Raw genomic sequence first — 19,078 nt, forward strand, 5'->3', positions numbered from 1 at the left:
TAATAACATCTTCTAAGAAATTCATAACCATATTTTTGGGGTTTGCTACTGCTTTAAAGTTAGAGAAAAGCAACCTGTTGTTGTTGTTTTTGAATAATTGACAAGTTTTAAAATCACTGAAGCAAAACTTGTGAAACTCCCGTGTATTTTAAAATAATACATTAGAAGTACGTTTTCAAAAAAAGAAATACGAAAAAAGGAAATCTTTAGATATATACATAATTATAAAGAAGTAGTTAATATTTGGGATTTCACTAAGAAAACACATTAGGCCTTCCTATTTTATTTCCACTTACAGGGTTTTAAGACTGAGTTCCCCACTAGTCCATGAACAACAAATAAAGCCCACCCATGCTGAAGTGGCCGGATTGGTCAGTAAGAGTCAGGAGCCAAGCATGCTTTGTGCCAGGGAGAGCCTGCATGGCTAACAAAGCAATTAGGAGCCTTTCTCTGATGCATAGTGGCATTTTCATGCTTTATCCAATTACTCAGAATATATTGGGAGCAAAGTACCAGTGTTATTTTAAGTAGAATAAGAATCCTAAACTGCAAAGTTAAAAGGGTGTTCTCTGGCCTAGTCGGTCACATGTGGAAGGACTGGCTGAGGCTATGGATGTGAATTTGGTCCATTTGCTTGTTTTCAAATGTAGCTTCAGTCTGATATTAGGCAAAAAAAAAGACACTCACATGGGGATGACATGCATGTTTACACCTTTCGGGGGTTCATCTTTGATACCCTTCTAAAAGATCACTAACCCTGAGAAATGTTAGCTACACTGGCAGTTATTATACTAAGGTTAACTAAGATTCAAAGATCAGAGTCAAGGGGGGAAAAAAGAAAACCCACACTCCATTTAAGGAGACATGATGCCTAGGTATGGACAGTCACCTTTTTAAGCGGGAGAATTAAAAAGGGGAACCATCGCTTTCAAATCTCATCCAAACAGAGGCTCCTGCGGACATCAACAGAACTCTTACTCATTTTACTAGTGACGTAGTTGAGCGCATATATTAACACTAAAAGGGTAATATTGTATTTTATTCGATTGAAAGGAAGAAGGGGAGGGCACTGCTTTGTACCCATTAACAGTGTGGTATCAAAATGGAAATGTACATCTTACAGGATGAAATCTAATAAATAACTGAGAACCACTCTGATGCCTGACAATTTAGTACCAAATTCTCAACACCTCACAGTCCTTTTTAGATAGTCTCATAGAAGCAGGATCAACGTGGACCCCCAAACAGACCTGAGTTCACCTAGCTTTGAGATAACCAATTCATCTTCTCTTTGCTAATTAAAGGGAGAGAACAAGGTATTGCTTACCTGCACATGATCTCATGTGTGAGCAAGACTCGGCACATTTCTGGGTTCTTGTCTTGGCCTTCATACACTATGGCCTGTAAACAAAGGCACGATTTGAGCTAAGAATGGAACCAAGAAGCAGAGAACAAACTAGCACCACTGAGTTCTTGACCACTTCACCACGGGTGCGAGCCCATTAGTTTTCAGGAGGCAAAGGCCTCACTTGTTTCAAGACCCGTTGTTAAGGATCAGTCCACATGGAGTGGAAGGGGACATGCTCCTCTCTGGCCTGTCAACCATCATATTATGACCCACATCTTTGCATGAGTGGATGAGACGGTTGTCTGTCATCAGGACAACCACAATTCTCCCCTCAATTCAGAATAAAAGCAAATCTAATCAAAGAGGAGGGGGAAATCCAGCAGGTTTAGCAGACTGAGACACTACTGATGTGAAATATAGAAAAGTACATGGATTTCTATGTTTTCGCCACTTCATTTTACTAGTTCCAGCCCCAACATGTCGTGTTCTGGAGGTGAGTAGTAGAAAACAAGTGGAGTTATGGTTCATGAGTCCATTCACTGTCTTCTTTGAGATGATTCATCAGTCAGGGAAAATCCTTCTTCCCCCATAACAGGCTGAAAACATATGCTCTCCAGGGGTACACCCACCCCACAAGAAATGCTCACCGGCATATGTGTGGGCTAAAGCCATAGAGTTCTCTCCCTAAACTGAGAAGAATTACACCTGACGCTCAAAATCTGGAGTCCCAAACCACCTCACTAGCCAAGATGTTTTTGTCTGTTTTTTGGAATGTGTGTACAAACATTTTGCTTCGGATCCCTAGGGAGTTTCCCTGGGACCTCAGCTTCCTGGAAGATCTATATGTTAGTACCTGGGCCAAAGAAAAACTCACAGCCACCGGTAGAGTAGTGCTCTGTCCGCATTGGGATACATTTTAACAAACTTAACACTTTATCGCCACATAATACTAATATAACACAGCTTCCAATTGTTAATAAATTACTTTCACACATTCACATAACCCTCAATTGCTTGGTGATAAAACTACTTAAATTAACCAGACTATCCTTATTTAGAACATGCAGATGTTACAGTAACTAACTTGTAGTTGTCTCTAATGGGCTTTATTTATGAACCTGGGCCTTTCAGAACCTGTAAATGATTGGGAACGCTTAAGACACAGTGTGTGAAGACCCTTGGAGCAGGCTCTGGTTGAGATATCCAGCTCCATGACAAAACAAAAATCACAATAAATTTTAAAAAATGACAAAAGGTACCTGCATAAACAGAAAACATTTCCCTACCTTTGGCCCATCAAAATCACTTTTTGTGGTTAGCCTATCATAACTGTATTTTTTTAAGGTTTTACTTTTGACATAATGTTAGACTCACAGAAAAGTTGCAAGAATATATAAGAATTCCAAGATACTCTTTACCCACACTCCTAAAATGTTTACATTTTACTAAATTTGCTTTATTCTTTTCTCTCTAGTTTTTTCCTGAGTCATATATTATAAATTGTAGACATACCCTCAATACTTCAGCATGTATTGCCTTAAAACAAGGAATTCTCTTATATAACCACAGTACAATTATCTGAATTAGAAAATGAACATTGATACAATGCAATAATCTAATCTACAGACCTTACTGAGATTCACCAATTACCCAATAAAGTCCTAATAGTAAAACATAAAAAATAAAAATACAATCCAATACCAATCCTTGCATTCAATCGTCATGTCTTCTTCAGTACGGAAGACTCCTGAGTCTTTGCATTTCATGACATTGACATTGTTGAAGAATACAGGCCCGGTCTTTTGTAGAACAGCCTCATTTGGGATTTGTCTGATGTTTCCTCAGACTTAGACTAAAGTTAGACAATTCAGCGCCAGAATACCAGAGATGTGGCCCTGAGTCTTTAGTGCATCAAATCACACCGTGAACTAACTCCACTACCAGCAGTACACTCTGACCATTTGGTTAAGGTGATACCTGCTATCCAGCACAAATCATCAGCCAGATTTCCACACTCTCAAGTTACTACTTCACTTTATGTAATTCATAACTATCTTCTGGGGAGATATTCTAGATTATGTTAATAGCACATTATCCCTCAAATTTTTATCTCCTAGTTATGACATGCATTGATGATTCTTTCCTGCATTTCTTTTTTTTGTGTTTTGTTTTTGTTAGGGTTTTGTTTTTTATTATATAGCAAAGAGTCCAGGTGTAGGTAGTTGTTGGAAGTGGTTATGGGGTTCAGGGGTTTCAGAGATGAAGTCTTTGATTTTCTTGGTGTTCTGGGGTTGCCTTGAGATTACAAGACGGCTGATCAACCCAGAGCGTTGCAAAACTACAGCTGCCGCCTTGATCAGTTCTTCTCTAAGGAGTCTTCCACAAAGCCCTGCCCTACAACTTCTGCTTCTTTCCTGTATTCTTAAAAGACCTTTTCAAATACCCAAGAAGTTGCTTTACTCAAGAAAATGCATTAAGTACATCGAAAACATTTTGAAAAGCAAAAATTACATCTGCCTGCTGTCTTTACTGCAATCACTGCTGAAAAATCAAAGAAACACTGTAAATAACTGATTAGAACTCACACATGGTGCTAAAAGAAAAAAACCTAATCACTCATTTCTGTGAAATCCTATTATCACTACATGTTTTGTATGTTCTCTTAATATCCCTGACAACCTCTGTTCTAACTTTAGTTTTTTGTCATGCAAAACTAATGCAAGTAACTTGGTAAATAAATTCACAGGTATTGGTGGGGTTTTCCCTCCTGTGAGAAAAAAAAAAAAGTTTGGTTCTTTTTGGGACGAGAGAGTATCAGTTATTTCAGACCATCTCATTTTGATTAGCTCTAGGTGAGAGATGTTGTTTTTACTAAGGCTGCTGGTTCCATTGAAATCAGTGGGCCTACGATGATATTCAATTAATGATATGTTGCAATGCAAAAATGCACGTGACTGCCCCAGTGGATGACCCATGGACTCCAGGAACCCCGTGATTTTATCTTTGGTGACTGAACATCATTTGCTGAAGGGACAGGCCTCCGTAATATATCTCTTTACCAAATGCCAAACTGTCACTCTCTTTCTGGCAGCAGTCAAAATGGAGAATCTTTCTCTAAATCAAGCATAGAAAAATGAACGCATGAGTTTGGATTTGCTGAGAAATAGTTAAGAACTCTAAGAAATGGAAGCGTGAAGTTTCTGCTGTCCCTTTTCGTTGGGGCCTCAACAAAACAATATTTTTCAGCACCTAAACGCAGAGAAAGAAGTGCTTGCTGCTTCTGTGACTTCTGAAACAAAAGCAAGTAAAACAGGGAGTCTGCCCGCTCTCCTATTGAGTAGAACTAAAATCCTGTGAACAGAGTAAATGAGAACCTCAGTGTAACACGTAAGCTAGAGAGTGCAACTCAAAGTCAGATTCACCTCCATCTCGCCAAAAGCAGCTTTTGTTACTGAAAAAGCTTGTTAAAACACACAGACACAATATCATAGAAAAGGTATGGGCCAAGAAACCAACAGTCTGATGAGATCCAATACAGAGAAATATGATAAACTAATTTTGATAAATATCTCTAATGCAAAGTATCAACAATAAGACAGACTTTTAAAAAAAATACCAAGTTCTCCCTCCAGCTTATACACACAACTTATAGCTACACATCAACTCTCCACCATGTATATTTAGTACTCACATCAAGACTGGTTCACAGTTCAGCAAACCCAGACTTTAAGCCTAAAAGGAAAGGGACCCTCTAACACCAACTTAGGGAGAAGTTCCTGTTTTTCTTCCCAATTTAAATATGTGCCCCTGTGGGGTGTGAGTAATGCTCATTGAGGCTAGATCAGCTGGGAAATCACAGAAGCATATAAACAGCATTGACTATTTTAAGTGAAACCATTTTAATAGACAGCTGGTTTAGGGCCCGAACAATGGAACACCAAGAAGAAGGCTTATTTTCATCCTCCATAGTAAATCATGCGTCTGCTCCTTGTGAGGAAGGTAGGCTGCTGTGAGAGCCACAAAGACAACAGTGGTTTAAATAAATCAATGTGTTTTTCAGGAGTAAGGATGGAAGGCCTGTTACAGAGATGGGTGAGAGTGGGAAAGAGCGCACAGAAAACATATTATTTAAACAAGTAAACTGATGGCAAAGCAAGTTGAGGTTTTAACCGACAAAACAAAAACTACAATATCAAGCAGAAAACAATGTTTACCATTATACTGCCAATGGCAAATAAATGCTTTAAGGTGGCAGCAATGCTTGTTCAGGAAGAAAAGCAAAAGAATAAACAGTCCTAACTTCATCTCAACTTTAACAACCTGGTGAAATTGATAAACAAGTTGTCAAAACTTAACATAGTTGAAGCAGATTTATTTTTCTGATATACTAGCTTCCCTTTTCTTAAGATTCTCCTCTATTAAGTGGAAAGAAAATATGAAATGATGTGTAATACTCTATTAACTTTCAGAGTGAAGGGGTTTTTCTCCCCAAAATAATGTTTTATAATTAACAAAAACAAGAAGGAAAAATAGGAATGGTTAAATTTTCATATCCTTACTCAATAGTGCCAGAAGGTTTACTGTGAGAGGATAAAACGCCATCAATTTCAAATGCCCAATTATAAATTAACCTATGACATGTTTGAAAAGGAATCAATCAATAGTGAAAATCTGCCTTGGTTGCCACTGTTTTAGAAGGCATCTTGTGAAGTGCTGTTCATCCTTGCTTTTCTAAAATATCACTGGGTTTTGAAAGTTAATTGAACCTTACTATGGATAGAGACCACACAGTAAAATGAAAAACACACAGTGAACATATACTAGTATCACACTTCAATAGGATGCCAAAGGAAATACAGAGAATTAAGCATGGCTTTCTTTGTTTACTTTCTAACAATTTTAACTCTTTTTGTTCCATGCCGAAGTAAAGAGGGTGAGGAGAATATTTTGACTTTGGTTCATTAAAATCCAAAAGGGTTTTAGAAACAAAATGTTTTCATTATTTTGTTTGTTTGTTTACACCCAAACGATAGGAGACTTGTCATCATTAGTTTAGAAAGAAAAAAAGAAAGAGAAAGAAATAAAGGTAGGTAAGTAGGTTATCTATAACTAACAAAAATTCCTAATTTTCTATTTAAACCAAAAGAGTAACCTTGAAAATATGTTACTCTTTTATCCACATACAAAATAAAAGGCCAAACCTAATTGGTCACCTTAAAAAATAAGTTCATGAACGTACTAAATATCTCCTTTAACCAGAAGTGAAGTGTCCTCTAAGTACAGGCTATCAAAGAGCATTTGGTAGCAAGTTACAAAGAATTTAAATTAATCAAAAAATGATATGAACACTTATAATTTCAACGTACTGTGATACGAATCATTACATTCCACCACCGAGTTCCACTGCTCCTCATTAAAAACAAACAAACAAAAAAACAGTGCTAGCTAATGTAGTCCTAGAAATTTCTAGAAGGTGAAGGAGCCCTAGTTAAAATTAACCTGTGCCAAAGAAAACACTACAAATCTGACATTTCATAAACAATTGTGTCAAACAGCAATCCAACATTAATAGCAGGATAAAATAAAAATTAGTTTCCTTCAATTAGAAGCCTGGCTACTGGTGAACAAATTACAAAGATGTAATTTCAGCTCAGCAGCTAAGCAAGCCGTTTTCAGAACTGAATTAGGAAAGTTGCAAAGGAATGATATCATATTCAGTATGCTGTTCAGTTACATCACAGCCCTGAATAAAAAGAGAATGTGTACCAAAAGCAGTTTTGCTTTAGAATGCATCTTTTATGTCTCAAAGAAATAAAATCCCTTATATTATTCAAATGCCAAGATAAAAACTGAATCATTCTAACAACCCCATATTGTATTTCTTTTCCTCGCGGTACTAAAAGATATTTCACCCATATGGTAACTACATTTCCATCTATACTAGTAGATACAACTGGCTTTGTCAACCCAATGGAATAATAATAATAATAATGATAATGATAATAATAATAAATCAGCTAATTTATTAAGCACTTAATGTGTGCCCGTCACTATTCTAAGCACTTTACATGTATGAGTTCATATAATTCTCCTAACAGAGCTTCGAGGTAGGTGCTACCATTATTTCTATTAGTTTGATTCCAAATGCTCACATATTTTAATTACTCAGTAAGACCAAATCACTCTTGCTCAACAACTACATAAACAATTCAGCAAAATCCAAACACTCCTTCATGACTCTCAGTAATAATATAAGTACAGACACAAGAACAGTCTATCGATGTAGTCATACAAGTTCGATAAATGCATCACCACTAATATGTTCGTTTTTAATGCTGTTCAAACATTCACATGGAAACAGCTCTAGCGTAAATATCCCCGAACAAATGGCTGTATATTATCCAGGAGGGAGCAGTTGGACCGCCAGACTGGGGAAGTACTAGGCCATCTGGCTCCGGCAATCTCTCCAAAACCATCAGCTTTGTTTTCACCCCCAGACTCCAAACAACACATTTTCCACTGTGATGAGTTTACATTTTCCCAAACACAGGTCCTGATCATGCATAAAAATTCCAAACTTCTTCATTCCTCTATGTGCAAGGAAATTTAAATCACCTGCATTTTTGACATGTTACCAAAGGAGAGAGAAAGCTGCTGAAATATGGCTCTTGACTACAATCTTGCCCTATCCTTTTTTGTTTGTTTCCCCAAATATATGAAAGAACCTCTCTGCTGGCCTAGTGAATTCCTCTGGAACTTATTGATATACTAAAAATGTGTTTATCTACCAATGAAGAACCATGAACTGAAAGGGTTGTTAATCAAATCTGTGTAGCTGTGGCAGGATATAATGAAACAATCAATAGGAAAAAATGCACTTGCATCAATAACTTCAAGTACCGGGAACATCAAAACAAATATACAAAGAGTAGCTGGGAAGAGAAATATGACAGCATTTCTGATTATTGTACTTTGGACCCCCACTGTGCTGGGACATCATCTACCTTCAAATCCATATATACACGGATTATGTGGCTGTTATTTTCTCCTTTCCAAAAAGAAAAAAAAAAAAGAAAGAAAAACGCTTTTGTTTGGGGGCAGGGAGTGTTTTGTTTTTGATAACTTTATGGAATTTGGTACTCTTTCTTTGAATTATAAAAGTGTCACTTTTTTCCAAGCAAGATGTTAGGAGGGAAAATAAGTGAAAGGCTTCTTTTTAACTATTTCAAGATAAATAACTCAGTGAAGCAATCACAGAACGTAATCATATTTCAAATACTACATGAAAATCTGAAATGAGGCACATTAAACCTCAGACCTTCCCACAGGGTTCATTTGAGCCTCTGCAGTAGATACTGTTTCTGGATGCAACAGCCATAAACTTCTGGATCCTACAGGCCTTTTTGCATGCTCACTAATGGAATACCAAAAACAGCAATGATACAAAAACAACCTATTTTTAGTGCAGCTAAACTTGGTTTTGAACAACCCTTCCCAAAAGCAAGCCTCTTATTTTCTACTTGGTGGACGAATTTTTTAAATATCGTTATATCCTTTGTGTTTCATAAGAGAGGCATAGGAAGAAGGGGGGCTCAGATCCTTACACATTCACTTGTAATGAAGCTTTAGCTTTCCTGGTAGAGTCCAAAATTAAGAGTCGTTACCTAATATAGTGTAATGAGACACTTTGAAAAGGTGTGAAATACTGTGTCATACCAATACAGCTTGGTTGATTGAGTACATTTCTGTTTGATCTCAGTGATTCTAACTCCACCCAAGATCAGGAACATTCTATGAATCTATAGAGTGCACAGCTTTTTTTGGGATTTTGCTTGCCAAAGATTCCCTTTGAGTTTTAACCCCAACTTGTGAGTCAAAGATATGACATCACAAACATAAAACTGCATCTCTGATCTGAAAAGTGTTACAATAAACAAGCAGCTAAGAGAAGACACTTGAACTGTGGCTAGATAGTCCCTCCGAAATTTATGATGTTATTAGAACTCAACACATCACTGAAATTATTCCAGTCTGCATTCTAAATATCAAAATCCTGAGTCTATCTGTTAGAATTTCACAAGGGAAAACAATGTAACCATTTAATCAGTCAGCTTATATCAAGCCTTAATTTGGTTTGAAGGGGTCACGGCATATTTAACTAATATCAAACATTTAAGAAATTTTTAATCAGACTTGGTAATTATCATAGAATAATTTCCAGCTCAATGAGAATCTATTGTTTTACTCATCCAGGCTAAAATATAACAATTACGTCACAACTAAGGAAAGTTACGCTTCTTCAAACTGATGTGCTTTTTTGAAAACTATTGTATTAACTGTACACAAGAAGCTAACCTACTTCCCAAACTCTTACAGCATATAATCAACGAACAAGCAACGGGATAATGGCAAGGATTGCCTTTCAAAGTGAAAGCTACAGAGAAGGCACTAGACAATTATTATGAAAGCAAACAGGTATGCCTCAAAAAGAAGCTCTTTCTCTTGAAATTTTTAGACTAAATTCAGAGAATTATTTAAACCTTCTCTCAGGTCACTCCCCAACAAAATATACAATTGCATACATTTATAATTTTAACTTCCAGATGTCACATTATGGCAAATGACTTTCTCATACTTGCTATTATTAAAAATAAACTGTATCTTGCTCTAATCCCCCCACACACAGCGGGTAAAATTTATGATACCAAGTGGTCAAAGAATGCCTTAAGCTATAGTTTTTCTTAAACTCTATGACCTTGTTAGTAAAATGACATTTGATGTATTGCTTTATAAAAATCAAGATGATTCTCCCACCACATGAGAGTGTGTAAAGTAGGCTTCATTTCATAATGGGAAAATCAATTCTGGTGGCATTTTTTGTTTAAGGGGTCTAAAATAAAGTTTTGAGAGAAGTTAATCACTTCAAACATGTCCTAATTTTGTGCTCCTTACAACTGTTCCTTTCATAGTGCTGCCTATAATTTAAAGTTTAAGTGGCCAATGTTACACAGGCAGACAGGCCTTATATCCTGGTTTTGGGGGATTTCTTTATCTTTTAAACAGTAAATTCTAATAAATACATATGCCATATGTAGTAGAGTTCATACCTTCCCCTCCCCTTCCATCTTTTCTTTCCTTTGATGAGAATGGCAGGAAAGGATATCCAGGATATCAAAGACAATTTTTTAAAAACAAAACTGCACTTAAGACATTTTTGTTTTGATATCATAAAAAAGAATGTTACTGAAATCAGGCTTTTATGTTTCTGCTTGGCAGGAAAAAAAATTAACAAAATACAAGGTGTGCAAATGAAAGGGAATTATCCTATGTAATAATTAAAACCAGTAAAACAAACAAACGAAAAAAGACCAAGACTAAAAGTATAACTTTGGATTTACTCTGACCCATCAACCAAGAAATAAACAAATCTTCAAGAAAGTCAAATATTTTAGGCAAATACTTGAAATAGATATCAACAGGTATTTATTATTTTAAAAAGTACACATCCATACCCTCATGTTTTCTATTTGGTTCACAATAAAATATGAGAGTAATAATCAAAATTAGCTGTTATTAAATTCATTCTTGCTGATGGATTTCAAAACTCCCAGTAGCTGATTGATGTGCATTTAGTACAACATATTCAAGCCATGACTTACCTAAAAACAAATTTTAAATATGCATATATACCCTGATTTGAAACCTTCCAAACCAGTATCTATGAAAGAAGATCATCTCCCTGATTTTAAAGGGAATATTTTAAAATCCCAATCAGGCAAATAAGTTTGAACCCTCTTGCTAAAATGGTTTTTGATACAAAGTGAATAACTTTTCTCTTTGTTCTGATTTCTTTCCCCCACCCAATAAATCTGTCCTTTTTCTGTAACTATGTCCTCCGACTACCTAACCAACTATTTAATTCCAAAACTAAACTTTTCCCTAAAATTTAAAAGAGAAAAAAAAGCTCCTATGCCTCATTAAAACGTCAGGCCTCTTTTCTGACTGGGCTCATAATTGTATCTTTTAAACCACACATAACTCAACCTGAATGTATACTGCTTGCTTGACTCCTGCGTGTTGGGGAGCTTAAGAAAATGCCGTCTATATACCTTTAAGACCACAAGCTCACTCATGCTGCCTGGCATCTAGCCAAACTTGGAGGCAAAAGCAGGAAGATTTTTGCAAAATATCCTCTAACAATTGTCGCTCCCTCTCCCAACACTACCACCACCACCACCTCCTCCTTTTTTAAAATCTGTGAAGTGGATCGTGTGGCTCTCAGTCCATCTCACCATTCCTGGGAAAGCTGCTTTTGCCCCCACCCAGTCTCTCTACCCTCCGCCTCCCAGGGCAGGCCCAGGTGGTTTGGGTTTCACAAGTTGGGCCCACTCTGCACCAAAGTCCCCAGGCACCTTTTGCACCACCTGAGTCTCCCTGGCCGGGTCAAAGTAAGTTCAGCCCATATTCTCCCTACTCAGCACCCAGTAGTCTTAATTCACAAGGTCTGAGTTTCTCTCAAAAGAAAGGAGCCGTCGAGCCATCTTCCCCACGCGGCGGGCGCAAGCGCACGTGTGGGCACTTGGAAGGCTGCTCTGGGAGCGCCGCCGGTGGTCCACCCTGGTGTTGAGAGTTCGAGTCCCAGCCCTCTCGCTATGGAGTAGTCAGCTTCTTGACGCAACTAAATTTCACAGCCCAAGAGTCACCCCTGCGGCGCGAAATTAAGAAACTTACTTGTTTTGTCATGGAGTCAATGAGGCGCACGTAGAAATCCTGCTCCGTCCTTATCCCTGGGGAAACGGGGGAGGGGATAAGGAAACGAAGGAGAATTAAGTGAGAGAGGATCTGCAGGGAAAAAACAAAGAATGGGGCTCCAAGGCTCGGGAACTCCAATTGTCCCAGAGAAGCAAAGCCAGGAACCCCCTTCCCCAGTGTCCAGAAAGGGCCTCTGGCCTAGCCCTAGCGCTCCTGCGAGCCAGCCCCCAGGCATCACAGCGGGGAATGGGGCGGGACCCCCACTTGGCTTCGCTACCTTCCTGCCGCAGGAGCCCCTCTGTGCGCTCTGCGGGAGCCATCAAGGCCAAGATCGCTCAAGCACCCTGAGCCCAAGGGACTTTGGGCCTGGAGTCTGAGCTAAGCCAAGGAAACCGGCCTTAGAAAGGGGTGGGAGGGGGAAAAAGCGGCCTAACGAGGGCCGGGGAGCCACACCTGGCCCCAGGTACGCGCAGGCCCAACAAGGCCGTCCTCGGGCCACTCGGGGCCTCCTCAGGTGAAACCTTCTGAGGCGAAACTCGGGTGAGGCCGGTTTACCCCGAGGATGGTGGCCGACTGAGTTTTGCTGGGGCTCTTATCCCCCACGTCCCCTGCCCTCACCCGGAGCCCAGGGATGCCGGCGCGGACCCGACGTGAGCCTCACCATTACTGTAGAGGAGCTGGAGCCGGTAGTGAATCCCGTTATTGGTCTTTTCGCTGTTGGCTTCCTAGGTTGCATCAGGACGCAAAGACACAAGAGACGCAGGAGAGAGGTCGGCGTAAGCTAGTGGACCGACTTCGAGGCAACTTTCCCCATCCGGGCCCCCGGCCGGGGAGCCCGACAGGCTCCAGAGCAGCAGAAATTGCGGCCAACTGTGATCCCTCTGCCGCACCCCTACCCGACCCTTACTGCTCCCTCTTCCCTTTCAGAAAATTACGTGGGGCGCGCACAGGCGATCCCCTTCCCCTAGGGACTCGGGCCTGGGCCAGCAGAGGCAGGAGCCGCGCGTGGTCGCGCGGTCGAGGACCGGTTCATCCCCGGCTCCCTTGACTCTGGAGTGCGAAGGCGGGCTCGCCTCTCTCCAACTCTGGGGGCTCCGCGCGAACTTTTTTGAAGCAGAACCTCTTGGACGAGGAGCCCGGGTTCGCCCAGGACGGGAAGTGGCTTGGGGGACCCCGCGCAGGAATGTGTTATGGATGCTTTGCACTGGCGGAGTAGCTCGCCTCCCGAAGCGCCTGGGCCTGCTCCCAGCCCGGGGGCGAAGGGCAGCGGCGCTGCGCCCACTTACTTTTTCCTTCTCCACGAACCCCACAAAGGCTGTCCTCTCGATCTCCACGGGCTGGCCCTGTCTGTCGTAGAGGGCCAGGACGAAGTGGAAGAAGTTGGATTTCCGCAGATTGGAAGGCGGCTGCTTCTCAAAGTGAGCCCGGGCCAGACCCACCCCGCTGCGACCAAAGACGCAGAGTTAGACGGCTAAGCGGGACCCCGATCCGCGACCCCCATCACCCCTTACGCACTCGCCTCCTCTGCCCCCCAAATGCCCCGTGGGCGCCCTACACACCCATTCAGGAGCCCCGGGCCCACCCGACCAGGGAACTTGCGTATTCTCGCGTGTCCTGTCCTCCCAGCGGAGCACAGGGCGCGCCCCCAGAACTCTCAGAAGCTCTGTGAAAGTTTTGTTTAGTTTTGCGCAGGAGGTAAAACGCTGTAAGCATTTACTCCAACCTGACGCGCATTGCGTGGGGAGGAAGAAAAGTGGCGGTGGAGAAGGTGAACCCGCGGAACAGAGCGGGTCGTTTACAACTTAGAGGGAGGGGGCATGGGAATTGGTTCCCGCCAACCCCTTGAATCTCCAGTCTTAGCTCCTTGGGCAGGTGAGAAGGGATGGGAAACATGGTCAGCTTCTCGCTGCAGCAGCCATCCTCCAGGAAACCTCAAGCGCCCCTGCCAGCCGGGGGTGCCCGGCCTCGGGAAGCCACATGCCCCCCCCCCAAATAAAATATCTGGAGAAAGAGGATCTAAAGGTGGAACTCAGAACTGTCGGGTGGTCGCTGTGGGAAAGGGAACTGGGACTGTTTTTAAAAGATTTGTCCTGACAAAGTTTTGCTGTTCAGCAGAAATCCTCACACATTCCAGAAATCCTATGGGCGAGGGTTGCCGGCTGAGCGCGCCGGCCGTGGTGCTAGAGGCTGAGACGCCAAGGGAGCAGGGAGGCCACTGACAGCCCGACCTGCCCAACACAGGGCGCGCTCACACACACACACACACACACACACACACACACACACACACACTTTCACTTCCAGCCCAGTTACCCGGCTCACTCTCACTACCTACTACCACCCCCATCCTTACACACAGTGGGGATGAAAACAGTGTTACGGACACTTGTCCGCTGCCTGGAGAAAATGAGGATGATGTAATTAGTCATCTTCGTTCTTCCCCTTCCGCCCTCTCTGGGTTTGAGAGGGCCTGGGGCATCAGATCTCCCACTCCCCCAAGCCCAGCTAACGGCCTTTTAAAAAAAAAAAAAATGGCCATTTCTCACTGAGGACCAGGCGTCCCCGGAAAGAGTGCTGAGGGTGCCCAGGGAAGTTCCCACAAGTCAATCTCCAAAAGCAGTGCGTCCAGGCCACAGTCTGGCATACCCGGAGCTGAGTGGGAGAGCAGCTAGAACGGGCCATGGTGACAGAGGGTCGGGAAGACTTTTAGGAGATGTCAGAATTAAAGTTGGGAGTTGCTGCTCTCAGGGGTTGACCAAGAAAAACTGAAAGCTAGAGAGGGAGGGAGGGAGAACCAGATAGAAATAAGAGAAGATTCTGTGGCAAAATGGAGAAAGAAAAGGAGGTAAGGGAAGGAGGGAGAGGAGAGAGGAGGGAGGAGTGAAGAAAGGAAGGGAGGAAAGAAGGAAGAGAGGTAAAGAGGGAAAGGAAAAGAGAAAAGTAAAGGATGTAAAGAAAGAAGAAAGGAGGAAGGAAAAAAGGAAGAAAGAGGGAGGGAGGAAAGGAAGGAGAACAAAGTTTAAAAAGGAGGGAAGAAAGGAAAGAGGAAAAAAGGAAGGAGGGAGGAAAGGAAGAATGAAGGAAAGAAAACAAGGAGAAAGGAAAGAGACGAAAGAAGGGAACAGAAAGAGAGAAAGAAAGAAAGACGAAAAGGAAAGAAAAAAAACAGCCGGCCAGAAAAGAAAGAGCAGTCATAAAAATACAGATAGCCAACATCATGCTGGTGAGACGCCTCTCGCCTCTTCTGGCTTAAAACAAAATGAAAACAGCCACAGACAAGGCAGGGGAAAGTGCGGGTAAAGCGTGGGCTCCTCGCAGGGAGCTCCCGGCTCTCCCGGCGCAAGCAACCAAGGCAGCACGGCCGGGGAGCGCGGAGCCTCGGAGGCGAGCAGAGCCGAGCGGCGAACGCGCGAGCGCGGGCAGGCCCGGCGGCAGCGGCCGCCGCCACCGACTCTCGGCTCCTTTGCTCGCGGCTCGCCTCCCCGATCGCGGTCCCCGAGCGGTACCCACCTCTGCGCCGCCGTGTTGGCGTCCAGCACCCCGGCGCCCTGCATCCACGTCCGCACCGCGTTCATGCCGCTGCCCAGCGGCTCTTCCTTCATGCTGCTTCCACTCCGTTGGATGCTTTCCTGAATCCCAAACATGAAAACAACCTTTTCTTGTGGAAAATCTCCTCCCCCTTGAAAATATTAAAAAAAAAAAAAAAAAAAAAAGGAAAGAAAAAACGCCAGCCAGAGATTTTTTTTTTTTTTGAGACGATGAACTCGCGCTAGAAGATCAAGGCGGGCTGGAAAGCAAATTTTTAAAAAATGTAAACCGTGGCTCAAAACTGAGCGATAACCCAGAAAAAAAGGAGAGAAAAAAAGGGAAAATCCAACGAAAAGACCAAAATTTAAAAAAAAAAAAATTGAGATGTATGCTTGGCTGTTGGGGGTTGTTTGGTCGGTTAATTTTGGTTTGGGTGCTTTTTTTTTTTTTTTTTTGCTTTTTTTTTTTTTGTAATGATCACAGGCCGGTGGAGGGAAGGAGGGGCTGGAGTTTCCTTTTGCAGAGGTACCCTTCACTTGAAGAAGCAGGAAGAAAAAAAAAAAGAAAAAAAAAAAGCCCTGATGGCAATTTAAGAAACAATAGACTCAACTCGCGCTGCCGGCTTTGCTACTTCAAGTGTCATTTTCCACAACCAGGCAAGTTTTTTTCCTCTCTCCCTTTTTTTTTTTCCTCCTTCTCTCCCAACCAAAGATGTTTCTTTCCTTCAGTGCGTATAGATGAGGAGGACGCTGGTTGCCGTAGACAGAAACACCAGAGAGGGAGACTGGGGTGGGGGGGAGGGGGGAGAGAGAGGGAAAGAGGAAGGGGGGGAGGGAGAGAGAGAGAGGGAGAGAGAGAGAGAGAGAGAGAGAGAGAGAAGGAGAGGAGAGGAGAGGGAGAAAGAGAGAGGGGTGGACCCTGCTGGATGGAGATTCTGTTTTCTCCTTGCTAAAATAGAAGTGATTTGCAGGCTTTCCCTATGGAATCCAGTTTGACTCTCCCCAGAGCTAAACACAAGCACACTAACCCCAAAGGGAGGAGGCGGGGCCCACGCCTCGCAGGTCCGCCCCTTAATTTGCATAACGTCATTCTTCCGCCTCTCTGCAGCCAATCACGGCTCAGGAGCCTGCTGGCTCGCAGTGCTGGGCCACGCTCCCTCATTAACATCCCTCTCCCCGCCGCGCAGGGGAGCCGGCCAAAGTTCCTAGCAAAGTGGCGAGTAAAGGATCGCTGATCTCTGGCGTCTCAGCTGGGGAGAAGCGGGGCTCAGCAGGACAGAGTCGGGCAGGAGAAGGGGTACAGCAGGAAGGAGAGGGGGCTATTCTTCTCAGGGATTTGAGCTGGGGTCTGCATTCTGGCTGTTGCGATCCGTTTAGCATCCTCGCAGCGCTCCGAGCGCGCTCGAGGCGCACAGGCTGCGCCCTCCCAGGGCCCGTGCTGCGTCCTGCTCCGCTGTTCTGGGACGTCGGGGGCAAAAGTGTCGAGGAGACGGGAGAGCCCGGGCAGAAAAAGCAGGACGCGCGTCCCAGGTGCCCACCTCTTCGCTTTGAGGAGGGGGTGGTGGGGTGGAAAATGGGTGCTGGAGGTCGGGGCTGGGAAGTCGCGGAGGGTACTACCTTCACGCCGGAAGGGGTGGGTGGACCCTGGGCCCCGGTAAGCGAGGTACTGTGGGTCCCCAGGGTGTGGGAGACCGGGCTCTGCCCTAGTCTGGCCTCTGAAACCCTTCTCGCTTGGCGGCTAGCCTCGAGGCCGCAGGCGTGAGAGGCACTGATCTCATAGGTTCACTTCTCTCGAGTAATCCTCAGGATATGTAAACGGTGGAGTGAAAGCTCTCACTGGAGCTGTGTCAGGATGCGTTTTAAAATGGACTCAGATTCGATCCCCAACCCCTCTCCACCCAAAGTAATTTTTCTTTAGAGTAACAGCCAAGCAACAAAGTCTGATTAGTTGTTTATTTGCTGTAGGGTTTCTCCCTTCCTCATTCTTTTGATTAAAATGTGGGGCTTGAACAAACCCCAACTTCTGCCCCTGCTGTATGTCGAGGGAGATGGAGGAAATTAAGGGAGAAAGGAAGGAAAGGAGGAAGGAAAGAAGGAGGGAGAAATGGTCATTACCTCAGACCTTCGGCATATATGCTTGTGGCTGGCAAAGGAAATAGCTAGATGTTTCTGGGTAATGTGCCCCATCATTTTTTAGCAGGTTGTAACCTCTAATAAGCACATGGTGAACTTCTGTTTCATTGCCCTCAAAGGAACTCCCTGACTGCAGCCAAATCTGCTAAGGACTCCTTCGGGGAAATTCTCTGCCAGAAATCCAGGTCCCCTTTCTGCCGGCCTTGCTTGGCCCTTTGATTTAGGAAGCTCATGGGGTCAGTGATGGAAAAGTACACATGCCCGTGTTGAATGGAATGGAGACAGGCAAGAGTTATGCTTTGTACTCTTGGCAGAGCAGGAAAATGGGAGCCACTTCCTGATTCCTAAACTAGATGAAAGACTGTGTTCCAGGCCAGCCAGTACATGGTCACTGTCCTCAAACACTGCTTTATCTCTTATGCACAAAACCTCCCACCTCTCATACCATTTAATCCGGACCTCTAACAGGCTGATTGCTTTCTCTCTGCTACCATAATTAATGCCATCTCTTCCCAGACAATCCTGAGGCGATCTGTCCAATTCATCAGGATCCCCACATCTACCAGAGTTCCTGGCACATAGTAGGTGCTCAAGGGGGGTGGGGGTATCTTGGTGCTGAGACTTGAAGGATTATAGGTTTGTAGGGAGGAGAAGGGGGAGCTGGACCTTCTCTAGCTCTACAGAATTTAAATGCACTATGGAAACTGGGCCTGCTGAAAACTTCCCAAGGCTCCAAGCTTAACCTCCAATGCCCGTAGGGTCCTCAAGAAACAATCCCTTCCCCTGACTGCTCTGAGGGGATCCTTCAAGGAAGGGGGACCAGAAAGCAGAGGCCCCCATCCTATCAATGAGTACCAGAAAACCCTCCATTTTACTCTGCAGTAAACAGTGTTCAGGACTCCAAGTTGAGTCTGATAAGATACATCCCTCAGTGATGGGGAACACACAGTAGGGTCCACATCACTGCCAAAGGGAGGCTACAAAGGTGCCAGAGAAAGGACATACCTAGTCACTCCGAGGACTAGGATCAGTGAAAGGCACACAGATAGATTGGGGGGGGGGGCTGTCAGGCAGAACATAGAAGCGCTCTGCAAATGACGTGTTTGTTGAGGGGCCTTAAGCGGCCTGATTCAAAAGAGAAATTGACCCAGAGAAAGAGGCTTTCAGCAGCCCAATTCCTGTTCCACAGCCAGTAATCTCCAGGAACCAAATAAGAGGGGGCAATCTCCACATCGGCCAGGCCACAGAAGGAGTAAAAATAAAAGGGGGCAGGAATCTTTTGATAAAACTAAATCCCTGAGTAGCTACCTCACCTGGA

At 43.5% G+C, this 19,078-nt stretch overlaps 1 protein-coding gene across 10 annotated transcripts in view; it reads right to left on the reverse strand.

Moving 5' to 3' along the window:
• Positions 1-16,603, reverse strand: part of EBF1 (EBF transcription factor 1) — a 379,176-nt gene extending 362,573 nt beyond the window's left edge. For 6 of the 10 annotated variants that reach the window (XM_033096250.1, XM_033096245.1, XM_033096249.1 and 3 more), the window contains exons 1-5: positions 15,611-16,177; positions 13,387-13,543; positions 12,762-12,825; positions 12,080-12,135; positions 1,328-1,401 (exon numbers count right to left, since the gene is read on the reverse strand). In XM_033096250.1, the coding sequence (XP_032952141.1) occupies positions 1,328-1,401; positions 12,080-12,135; positions 12,762-12,825; positions 13,387-13,543; positions 15,611-15,744 (485 nt within the window). In that variant the 5' untranslated portion in view covers positions 15,745-16,177. Of the gene's footprint in view, positions 1-1,327; positions 1,402-12,079; positions 12,136-12,761; positions 12,826-13,386; positions 13,544-13,659; positions 13,678-14,646; positions 14,880-15,610 lie in introns of those variants that run through there. The other 4 variants (XM_033096242.1, XM_033096244.1, XM_033096247.1 and 1 more) reach the window with 3 other exon arrangements.
• Positions 16,604-19,078: the final 2,475 nt, after the last annotated feature.

The sequence above is a fragment of the Rhinolophus ferrumequinum genome, chromosome 24, assembly GCF_004115265.2.
Source record: "Rhinolophus ferrumequinum isolate MPI-CBG mRhiFer1 chromosome 24, mRhiFer1_v1.p, whole genome shotgun sequence".
Taxonomy (NCBI): domain Eukaryota; kingdom Metazoa; phylum Chordata; class Mammalia; order Chiroptera; family Rhinolophidae; genus Rhinolophus; species Rhinolophus ferrumequinum.